The 12731-nt window shown below is 38.9% G+C and overlaps 1 protein-coding gene across 1 annotated transcript in view; it reads left to right on the forward strand.

Annotated features, from left to right (window-relative positions):
• The window catches only part of LOC124544957 (bifunctional heparan sulfate N-deacetylase/N-sulfotransferase), a gene marked incomplete at its 5' end in the record, with an annotated part of 101622 nt that overhangs the window by 83217 nt on the left and 5674 nt on the right, over positions 1 to 12731 (forward strand). The window contains one exon of the mRNA XM_047123704.1: positions 985 to 1105. Coding sequence (XP_046979660.1) covers positions 985 to 1105 — 121 coding nt within the window. The remainder of the gene's footprint in view (positions 1 to 984; positions 1106 to 12731) is intronic.

The following is a 12731-nucleotide window of genomic DNA, read 5'->3' on the forward strand; positions in this document are numbered from 1 at the left end:
TTTGTTGAACTGTGTTTTTTTTACACACATAATTTATGTGCACATACACATCATCAGTACTTATCACTTACAGGAAGGGGGAAATAAAGAAACAGTTTTTATACTAAGTAAGGCAGCGCAACTGTGACACACTTTTATAGTATTCCAGGTGTGCCAGCTAAAAATTTATATTCCTTGAGTTAGATTTCCAGTGCTTCATATGAAATTTGGGATGGTTAGTTTAACAAGGTCACAGTCATTACTTTCCACAGTTCTTATGATCATTAGCTTGTGTTGCAGCCTTAATTTCCTATCACCAATGAGGTAATAAAGTGTGTGTGTGTTTTCAGTATATTCAGATGCTGTCAACAGAAAGATTAATAGTTACACTTTCAGCAAATCTTTGAGAAGTATTTTATCTCACACAGAAGTTTGGGAACAATACAAAACTTGTAAAGTTTTCCATGAAAATTGTGGGACTTATTGATGAGCTGTAAAGATTAAATATGCCTTTTTGTTCAGTTGTAAGACTGTTACATATAGTAGATATTTGGTTACTGTAGACACATAGGATATATTAGCATAGCATGAACCCAACTCATATACTGGTAAGCAAATTTGTACCCATTCACAATGGTGTTACCTGTTTGTAGTTGGAATGTTCCAGAATGTCTTTCATTGGATTATCAGAAATGTGATAATCATATGACAGTTTTTTTACAGTATTCTAGAATGATGCAGCTGAACCTGAGTAATTGCTTCATAGATCAGACAGTTTCCTGTGTAACTTTAAAAATTTTACTGGCCTGAAAGGATATTTTTGGACATAATTTTCATGGTTGGAAATGTTTTTTGTGTTTGGTACAAAAGTTTTTGTGAGAAAAGGAATGTCAATTTTCATTTATGAGAAAAGGAAGTGTATACTATGTTGTATGTATAAATGAATTTTCATGGAATTCATAACTGAAAAACCTTTTTTTAAAAAAAATGTTTTCTGTTACACAGATATGATCCCAAAAAGGGTTTCTTCTGCCAGGTGATAAATGGAGATCATACAAAATGCCTTGGACGCAGCAAAGGGAGGCAATACCCTCCAATGGAAGAAAAGTCATACAAGTTGTTGCAGGTGTGTTTCATGTTAATTAACATTTTCTTTTTATCAAACCAATAAGAAGAAGAAGAATTTTCAGAAGAGAGATAATGTTTGAAATAAATAAAGCAGAAAAATTGGGTTGTGCATAATTCCAGTTCACTCCATATGACTGTGTACTCACACTTCCTGTTTTGTGTTCCTGCTTCTACATCACATACTGACCTGTATGCTGCATATCAAAGGAAATATTCAGAGTTCACACCAGTGCACTGTATTGTGTGTTACCAGTCATCTATTCCTCACAACAGAGATTTCTAGAGCATTGCCATGGTCATTCTGTGAAAGCAGACACCATATTTTTTCCTCTAAATATAATTTTGGTTAATAATCCTGGATTTTGTTAAAATATCTAACTTTAATTTTGCTTCTTCGTAGTGTCCAGCTTCTAGTCATGCATTCCATGGTGTTTTTGCAGCTGTATCCATGTAACAAGATGTAGATTAGATTATATAACCATGTATGTTTGTTAGATTTAAGTAAAATGAACTGTGCTGTACACATAAGCTGTGGACTGCACTTAAACAGAAACAGAAAGGCCAAACTACTCTCTCAGTTAAGCGAACTGTTTGAGTAAGCTATTAAGGAGGAGGATCCAATTGCCTTAGACTACAGCCATGAGGATAAAGGACCATCAAACTAGTGGCCAGGGATGTTGTTCAGGCATGCCCTGAGTAATGTTCACTCGAGGAAAAGCTGAACTGAGCAGGTAGTATGAAATGTAATAAACATGATAAGAATAGAATTCGCCTGGATGGGATGCCATATCCAGTGCAATTAATAAGCTGTGCATCAAAGTAATCTCATAACCTCTTACCTCTGTGATTAATTGCAGCACTAGAGAAAGCACATATCTTGCTGTTATAACCAGTATCATGAAAATAGTGTATAAAAATGGAAGAAACTATAGATCAATATCACTAACTTCCTCCTTCAGTAAGATATTCAAAAGTATTATCCTATTCCAGCTTAGTGCCTGTTTCACAAAACATAAACTGCATATAGATTCTCAGCATGGCCTTAGAAAAGGGCTAATCATGAGCAGAAAAGCCCTGCCGTTCTTCCATGACATGCATTGTCTGTTGGACCAGAGGATGCAAACTGCAGGGACATTTTTAGACCTTACAAAACCATATGACACAGTAAACTGTAAGTTACTTCTAAAAAAACTGGAAGTCATGTCAGGGATCCTTCTGTGCATCTTAATAGCAATGGTAAACAGTTCACTAAAGTATATACAAATTAGTTACAGATATGGGCTTTTAGTCCACCAGTGATCCAGTAATTCAAGGTGTATTTCATGGCTCAGTACTTTTGTCCCATTTGCTTCCTCATATGTATTTATAACATTACATAACCCTTTAGCTCCTGTGTTATAAGCTATGCAGATGAAACCTTGATATTATTTGATGGTAGAGAATACAAGGAGCTAGAATTTTTTTCTACTAGTGGGGTAACAAAATTAATAAAATACTTCAACAATTATGGCCTCAAGATGAATGTCGCCAAACCCACAACAGCACTCTGAGCAGCAATTGCAGCAGCAAACCGACTTGTTACATTAGGAAATTCAGCTTTTGTTGGAACACTGCAGCTTCAGGGGTCACAGCCCATTCAAGCTGTGGTCATTTCCCAGGTGGAGTCCCACCCACCCATATTTCCACCATTTAATAATGCCAAAGAACGTTGGGACATGTACATGCAATGACTGAAACAGCACTTTGACACTTTTCAGACTGTTGATGACTAGAGACTGGATTATATGCATTTGCATGTTGCCACACGTATTTGCATATTTGGCTCTTTTTCACCAATTATTGCGTATTTTAACTAAAAACTGCTGATGATGCATATTTTTGCTCTATATTTACGACATTTTAAAAATCTAGACACACAGGCTCTAGCTCGAACAAGTTGTGATGTGTCACAGAGTACTGTGACCTATAAGTATGTGCAATCAACTACCCGAGAAGGGGTTGGAAAGCTAACTACTGAACATGAACAGGCAGGCAGTGTCAATGCACCTGCCACGCATGCCCCCACTTAATCCTCTCCCCTGTCACACTGCACGTGTCAGCAACAATTACATTAAATTATGCAAGTTGTTAGTCACATGTTCATTCATTGACATCTACATCTATGAGGATACTCTGTAAATCACATTTAAGTGCCTAGCAAAGGGTTCATTGAACCACCTTCACAATTCTCTATTATTCCAATCTTGTAAAGCCTGCGGAAAGAATGAACATCTATACCTTTCCGTGCAGGCTCTGATTTCCCTTATTTTATCATGGTGGTCATCTCTCCCTATGTAGGTCGCCATCAACAAAATATTTTCACATTTGGAGGAGAAAATTGGTGATTGAAATTCTGTGAGAAGGTTCTGCTGCAATGAAAAATGCCTTTGTTTTAATGATGTCCATCCCAAATCCTGTATCATTTCAGTGACACTTTCTTCCCTATTTTGCGATAATACAAAATGTGCTCTCCTTCTTTCAACTTTTTTGATGTACTCTGTCAGTCCTGTCTGATAAGGATCCCACACCATGCAGTGGTATTCTAAAAGGGGACAGACAAGCATAGTGTAGGCTGTCTCTTTAGTAGACCTGTTACGTTTTGTAAATGTCCTGCCAAAAAGATGCAGTCTTTGGTTAGTCTTCCCCACAACATTTTCTGTGTGTTCCTTCCAATTTAAGTTGTTTGTAATTGTATTTCCTAGGTATTTAGTTGAATTTATGGCCTTTAGATTTGACTGATTTATCATGTAACTGAAGTTTAATGGATTCCTTTTAGCACTCATGTTGATGACCTTACCCTTTTCATTATTTAGGGTCAATTTCCAATTTTCACAGCATACAGATATCTTTTCTAAATTATTTTGCAATTTGTTTTGATCTTCTGATGACTACTAATCAATAAATGGCAGCATCATCTACAAACAACTTAAGACGGCTGCTCAGATTGTCTCCTAATTCATTTATGTTGGTAAGGAACACCAAAGGGCCTACAACACTACCTTGGTGAATGCCAGAAATCACTTCTCTTTTAGTCGATGACTTTCTGTCAATTACTACGAGCTGTGATCTCTCTGACAGGAAATCATGAATCCGGTCCCATAACTGAGGCGGTATTCCATAAGCCGGCAATTTTGCTACAAGCCACTTGTGTAGTACAGTGTCAATAGCACTCAGCACTTCGTGTGAGTAAAGACCTAGTTGTGTTTCATAAAAATGATGTTTTCTAAATCTGTGTTGATTGTAAAAATGATGTTTTCTAAATCTGTGTTGATTGTGTGACAATAGACCATTTTCTTTGAGGTAATTTGTTAGTGACTTGTGCAACTTTATACTCTGTTGGTACAGATCTATCATTGAGCAAATGGTTGTATATGATTGTTAAACTCTGAAAGGAACCTGATTGGCATACAGTCTGGACCAGAAGACTTTCTTTTATGCAGTGATTTAAGTTGCTTCACTACTCCACGGATATCTATTTCTAGGTTACTCATGTTTGCAGCTGTTCTTGAATTCTGGAATATTTACCTCATCTTCTTTTGTGAGGGAATTTTGAAAGGCTATGTTTAGTAACTCAGCTTTCACAGCACTGTCTTTGATCGTAGCTCCATTGCTATCATGCAGACAAGCCATTGATTGTGTCATGCTTCTAGCATACTTCACATACGACCAGAATCTCTTTGGATTTTCTGCCAGGTTTCAAGACAAAGTTTCATTGTGGAAACTATTATAAGCATCTCGCATTGAAGTCTATGCTAAATTTCGAGCTTCTGTAAATGATCGTCAGTCTTGGAGATTTTGTGTCTGTTTAAATTTGATGTTTGTTGTTGTTGTTGTTGTTACTGTTGTTGTTGTTTCTGAAATAGGATTCTGACCCGTTTTGTGTACCGTGGGGGATCAGCTCCCCGTCATTTGTTAATTTGTTTCATATTAATCTCTCATTTGCTGCTGATACTATTTCTCTGAATTAATCTGGTCTACACATAGATTGTTAATTTGGAAGGAATGGAGATTGTCTCTCAAGAAGGCATCAAGTGAATTTTTATCTGATTTTTTGAATAGGTATATTTTTTGTTTATTTTTGGGGGATTTGGAAGTTACAGTATTCAATCTCGCTACAACAACCCTGTGGTCACTAATTCCTGTATCCATTTTTGATGCTTGTTATTAACTCGGGATCATTTGTTGCTGAGAGGTTAAGTGTGTTTTCAAAACTGTTTACTATTTGCGTGGACTCATGTACTAAGTGCTCAAAATAATTTTCTGAGAACGTGTTTAGGACAATTTTGGATGATGTTTTATGCATACCTCTGGAATTAAACATGTGTTTTCGCCAACATATTGAGGGTAAATTGAAGTCACCACCAACTATAATTGTCTGAGTCGAGTGTGTGTTTGAAATCAAACTCAAGACTTCTTTGAATCTATGAGCAATTATATCATCTGAATTGGGAAGTCAGTGAAAGAATCCAATTATTATTTTATTCTGGTTGCCAAGAATGACCTCTGCCCATACTAACACACAAGAACTATTTACTTCAATTTTGTGACAAGATAAACTACTTCTAACAGCAACAAACATGTCACCGCCAACTGTGTTTAGCCTATTCATTTGGAACACCGTTAAGTTCTTCACAAAAATTTCAGCTGAACTTATCTCTGGCTTTAGCCACCTTTCAGTGCCTATAATGGTTTGAACATCAATTATTTCTATTAGCACTTGGAGTTCTGGTACTTTCCCAATATAGCTACGACAGTTTACAAGTGTTATACCGATGGTTCCTGTATCTACATTCTTCCTGTGTTCTTCGGCCTGCACCCTTTCTGACTGAAGCTCTTTTAGGCCCACGACAACAACTTATGACAGTGGCAAGTAGCACTAGCAGGATTTAACATAAAAAAAAAAAAAAAAAAAAAAAAAAAAAAAAAAAAAAAAAAAAAAAAAAAATAGCATTAACATGGATCTATGTGAAGCATTCATTGCTAGTAATATTCCTTCCTCTTCAAGTACTTACAAACCGTATCCTCAAAGGTTTCCTGTGGAAATATTGCTCAAATCAAAATATACCAGATGAATCAAATTGCATAAAAATTATACACCGACAACTTACCTACATGTGCTGGAAGAAATATGCAGCGAACTCAAGGACAACATTATTTGGATTTCAGCTGATGAAACAAATGACAGATGTAGACATTACATCTTTTATGATCACCAGATTTGTGAATGAAGGTATTAGAAACATATTTCCAAAATCTTCTGCAGATGAAAGAGTGTGTTTCTCTCAGACACTGCTCCCTTTATGATCAAAGCAAGGAAAGCTCTCAAAGTATTTTACCCCAATTCGATTCATGTGATGTGCTTTGCTCAGGGAGTACATTGCCTTTCTGAAGAAGTACGACCCACATCAAGACCTACAAAGAAAAACTGCCAAATATGACTTTATCTCACAAACCAATGGTAACTTGTTGGGATATGTGTGCTGAAGCTATGTTGTCTTACAGTGAACATTTCAAGGCCATCAGAGCCATAGTAAATGACTTTGATAGTGCAGAGGGTTTGGCAGTTTGCCAGTGCAAGGAAGCACTTAATGATTCCATTGATGATGCTAGCATTAAAAAAGAAAAAAGACATTGCTGTATTTAGCACTCATTTTTCCCATATACCTGTGAGTATTGAAAAGCTGAAACTAAGGGTTTGGCACTAAATGAATCTATTCAGTTAATGAATGAAATTAATGTGGTGAACTTCTCATTGTTTTGAGCAATAACCCAGGCATTGAACCCATGTCCCAAATTAATGGTTTTGTTAATGGTATGGGTGAACTTTTGCCAGAAATAATAAGAGCGAACAAATTCAAGTACTGTCCATTAACCTCAGTTGATGTAAAATAGTCCTTTTCTGACTATAAACATGCTTTGAGTGATCAAAGACACAATCTTACTGCTAAACATTTGGATCAATACCTGATTGTTTATGTTTACAGTAATAGCAAAATGTAAAATAATTTTTAAATAATACTTTTGTATGATAATATTATTTAAATGTTAATGTTGTTCAATAAATTCCTGATTGTTTGCTGTTTTTAAAATAAAATATTATGGAATTCTTATGCATGCCCCTCTGCATGCAATATATTTCAAAATAGAACCTGTGCAAATACGTTGTTTCATGGCGACTAACTCACATCGTGTTCACAAAGTTTCCACATGATCACGTTGTGCCTTGAATTCCATCAATATCACAGTCAACCTGGTCAATCATACTGCTCATAGGCAACAGATTTGCAGGGACTGGGTCAATGTTGTGATTTCACTTGTGCAAACTCGCCTTGCAGTACCTTGTATGCTGGTTCCTCGATTAGAGACATGGTGGTCCAATTGGCCCCTGATGTGAAGTTGTGCACTGCAGCTCTCAAGATGGATGATCCTTATGTGGACAACATTTTGAAAATCGTGCACTATTTCAAGATTGCCCAGATGACAAATGAACATCTTATGGCTTGTCTCCAGGTGGTAGTGATTCAATCACCACCAAGGGATCGAAATGCTCATAAGTCCTTTTCCTGACAGCAGTGTTGTGATTCACCATTTTCAGACATGTCAGCAACCTTTGAACAGACAGTAACACTGTCTAGACATAAGCAACAGGGTCTTCCATCTTGTCCTGATTGTTTCATGATGCAGACGGTACAGATTGCTGGTCACACTGCACACATTATGGAAAGGATGGGCATCTCCGAACTGTCTTCCATCAAGTACTGGGACAGTCAAACTGCATTGTGCACTTGCATCAAGGGATGGTGTGTGAACTCCAGACCATTGTTCCCCAGGGAAATCCTCTCACCACTGGGTTGTTTATTGACCTCATAACTGTGCGTCAGGATGTTTGTTTCCAGGTAGACATGTGAGTTTCAATTTCCCTGGTAAATCTCCAAACATATCAAGTTTCTTGTGCTGGCCTAACATAAGCTTGTCTGGGTACCCAGCTTAGACCCTGCCCTCCCGCAAGTTGATTGCACATGTTGACAGCTCAGTTCCCCTCGGAGCTCAGTTCATGAATATGGCAGTGTACAAGGAGGTTACACAGCCAATAATGCTGTTTGTTGTCAATAGTCACTCAGCTGGTGACATTTCCAGCCTAGGTGCCTTCTCACTGTTTGGGTTCTCCATCACAGAAGAAGTTCAGGTTGTGTCAGACACAGTTACTTCCAGGAATGTGATGACCTTTGTGTCTCCTTATTCAAATCTGGCCTGGGGTGTGCCACCAATTTTGAGGTGCATATTTCTCTACAGCCAGATGCAGTGCCCTGTTTTTGTTGGGCACATCCCCTTCCAGTCTCCCTATGGACAGCGGTTAAACTTGTACTCTGTCACCTTCATGGAGGTGGGATACTTGAATCTGTCATAACTAGTGCTTGTGCCACACCCCTGGTGGTGGGTAAGAAACCATATGGCTCTCTCCAGCTATGTGGAGATTTTCAGTCAACAATTAATGCCCAGGCACATGTGGAAACCTACCCCATACCACATCTGGAGAACCTCCTTACAAAGCTCATCAGTGATAAACATTTTTGTAAGATACACCTTGCCAATGCATATTTACGGATCTCACTGGATCAGGATTAACGGTGCATTATGGTCATCAATACTCCCTTGTACAGATACAAATGTTTGCCCTCTGGGACCTTTCTGGTCCAGCAATCTTCCAGCAATACACGGAACAGTTAACCATGTTCATTCCTGCTTATACCAGTTACTGAGATAACTCAACAGTTATGGGTGGTAAGTGCCAAGACCCCAGTGCAACCTCTGCACCATCATTACTATGTTGCATGGTGCAGGGCTCAGGTGTTGTGTACACAAATGTAAGTTTCTTCAGGAGCAAGTGGAATACTTTGGACACTTGCTCAACAAAGATGGGATTCAGCACACTATCCACAACATTTTGGCTGTTGACTGTCTCCCACCTCCCATAAACTTACAGGAGCTGCAGGCTTTTTTGGGTAAAGTGAATTATTATTCTAAGTAGCTCGCATTGGGCACCCACCCAAGCAGCTGCAGAAGAAGGGCATTCAGTTCCAGTTCTCAACTGCCTGTGAGCATGCTCTCATCCAGGTGAAGCATACATTACGTTCAGTGCCCTGCCTTACTCCCTTTACCTCATCATGCCCCTTGTATTGGCTGCTGATATTTCCTGCTGTTGCACTGGTGTAGTGCTAGTGCTCAATATAGATCGAGAAAGAGGATTTAACGATCATCTTTGCCATTAAAAAACTCCACGTGTGCCTCTTTGGGACTAAGTTTACCCTCATTGCTCACCACAAACCATTGCTAGCACTCTTTGGGCCACACTCTCAGCTTCCAGAGTGGATGGCTCAAAGACTCCAGTGTTGGTCCAGCAGGAGATCTCCTGTTTTCACATTGACATAGAACAACATGCCGTGGATGGGTTTCTCATTACTGCTACATCACCACAGAGACATGCTGTGACCCTATCTTATGGTATGTTATGCACTGTGTGCTACACGGGTGGTGTACTTATTTGTCCAAATCTGCTGATTCAGAACTCCATGTCTGAGCTAGTCTTCCTCTTTGTCTTCAATGTTCTCCTGCTGGATGCAGAGGCAGATATCTACCTTTTGTCGTCCCATATACTTTATGCTGTCATATCTAGGAACTCCTCCATCATGGGCAGATGAAAGCCCTTGACAGGCAACATATCTACTTGCCAGGACTGACCACAAACATAGAGGCTATGGTGTGCAGCTGTTCTGCATGTGTTCAACATCAGGCTGCTCCTTCTCAGTCTTTCACTCCCTGGCCCTTTCCTTGTCACTGAGACCGCATTCATTTGCTGTTCTCTTTTTGAACTCTATGTGGTTAACATGGTATTCACCCTTACAACTGCCTCACGTGATGCTCTTTCCAAAATTCTTGCTATTGAAGGCCTTCCCCACACTCTGTTGTCCAACAGCAAGCCCCAGTTCACACCAATTGCCTTTGAACAGTTTTCAATGGCATTAAACATTTGTTTAGCCCATCTTTTCACCATTCCTCTAATGGTGAAGCAGAGCAGATGGTGCGTACATTTATATAACAAATGTTGAAAGCATTGGGCACATCTGTCACCACAGTGGCACTCACAATGTTCCTGAACACCTACCAGACCACCCCTATTTGTGACCACAGCCAAGCAGAGCTTCTCTGTGGGTGCCAGCCACATATTCTCCTCCACCACCACAGGCCTGAGAACCCTCGATCCGACATGCTGGATGATACCCCTAAGGTTCAGTGATCTGGTCACATTCCTGTGGAGCAAAACCTTTGTAGGTACTGGCTGTGATTGTGGATACCCATTGGTAGGACCATATGACGGTCGATAGTTTGGTGCATTGGCACACTGACTAACTCTGCCCTTGCCTACTGACTGCACCACCACCAGTGGCTAACTCAGAGTTGGAGTCCTTGCCCTCGCAAACCCCTCAAGCACATGGGTACAATTCAGCAGTTCCCATGGATGTGGGTTTAGAAGTTGAGACCTTGCCCCAGCGTCCATCCCCGCAACAGTCATCTCCCACACTGCTGTTCCCAGTGAATTGCCTGATGTCCCACGTTCCTTCTCTCGGCTGGTGGGCTCCACAGCCAGCACACTGACTGTGTGACCGACTCGCTTTCTGCAGCATTGTCCAGGGCACTTCAGGTCCTAATCACCCATTTCAGGGCCTAACGAGTTCGAAAGCCCACCAGAACGTGTGGACCTAGACAGCAGCCGGTAGGTAGCATTCCTAATGTTTATGAGCACTGCTGTCACAGTCACAGTGCTAGGTGTGGGCCACACCCAACACACCAACATTTCAGCACCTACAGCAGTGCAGGGGGCTGCACCCCAGTTGCATTTCGAGTGCACGCCCATATCGTTCCTTGCACCCAGCATTTCTTGGCTTCAGATATTGCTGTGTCTAGGCTCTCAATTTGTTCTACATGCCAGAATTGTCATTCTGTCATGTCTTGTCGTTCATTCATCACTGTCAGTGCCTTTTTTTTGTTGTTTTCGATGACTCATTGTCGATGCCCATGGCTGGTCAGCAGGTGTCTCATGGGTGTTTCAGATTCCAGTTACTATGTATGTAAAATCACAGCAACAGAAACTGTCAGCTGTAAATTTCTGTGGTGGATAGGTCACATTAACTTTCAATGGCAAAGTTGGTAGAGGCTTATAATCTCCTTAGCCAGACTGCAAAGATAGTTTGGAATGAAACATTAAATATGGTTTACTGTGGAACAGTTAACCCCTTTCTTAACTTTAGGATTGAATTATGAGGCTGTGGAGCTGATATTGATTTAAAAAGAATGCTGCTGTTACAGAAACAATGAATAAGACATACATAGGATAAGCCACAGAAGGTCATGCCGTGAAGCATTTGTACAGCACAGATACTTGACAGTATATTCATTATACATATTTAAATTTGATTACTGAAGGAAACTATCAAATGCACTGATGTTCACAATCACAACACCAGAACAAAATATAATTTCTTTTGGAAAAGAATAAAATTATAAATGACAGATTGAATCAGATACATCAGTGGTTTGATTGGAATTAACAGATCTACCAAACTGTCTAAGACCTTGTAAGGGGACTGATTTTAACACAAAATTAAACATTTTTCTGGTAGAAAATGTTTATATTCATTCAGTGAATTCCAAGACATACCTTGTGATATGAACCAGTAGCACATCAACTGTAAAGTAATAAGTGTACAAAATAGATATAAGATGCAACAATTGTAATATGTAACATATTTTGTAAATTTATTTTGTTGTATTATTATTTCAGACATCATTGGGCTGTCTCAATGCAAGGAAAATGTAAATAAATAAAAAATAAATTAATTGTCTGTCCATAGACATGTAGCAAAGAGAGCATTGGGAAAGCAGAACATATAAGACAAACAAAGTATAGGATATACATAATGTATGCAAAAATTTATCTGCTTTCAGTTTGCTTTACAGAAAGTGAGGGAGGTGTCCTTAAGCATATATATGGGGAAACAATAGAAAAAAAGCACTTTTAGAAATTTCTGCAGTAATTGACATAAAATGATTAATAATGAAGTGAATTCCTAGGCCATTGTAGCCAAGTAATGACAAAAGAAAATAGTTTACAGTGTTTCTTTATAAAGTAGGTATTACTACACTTAAGATGCGCAGAAGTTGAATATTACACAGAACTCACATTGTGTGATATTTTTTGTTAGTTGTCCTGTGAAATTGTCAGTGGAGTAGAAGAAATTGGCTACCATAAACTCTTCAGGCTCTGCTGAAACTATACTTTGTTAGTAGCTAAACTTAATGTGTTTGCTAAAAAGTTTTTAAATATGTGTGATCCTGAGTAATGGACACCTTTTTTGGGAAAAGTAATAAGTCTTTATGTGGATAGTTTGTATTTACAATCAGGAAGTGACTGATAGCTTAATCCATTAATTTGTTTTCTATTGAAACTCTTCATCTGTTCTGAGAGAATTATGGCTTGAACCATTTTTTAGTACTTCTTCCGATATGATGATATCCTGATTTATGTG

Source organism: Schistocerca americana, chromosome 8, assembly GCF_021461395.2.
Source record: "Schistocerca americana isolate TAMUIC-IGC-003095 chromosome 8, iqSchAmer2.1, whole genome shotgun sequence".
Lineage (NCBI taxonomy): Eukaryota > Metazoa > Arthropoda > Insecta > Orthoptera > Acrididae > Schistocerca > Schistocerca americana.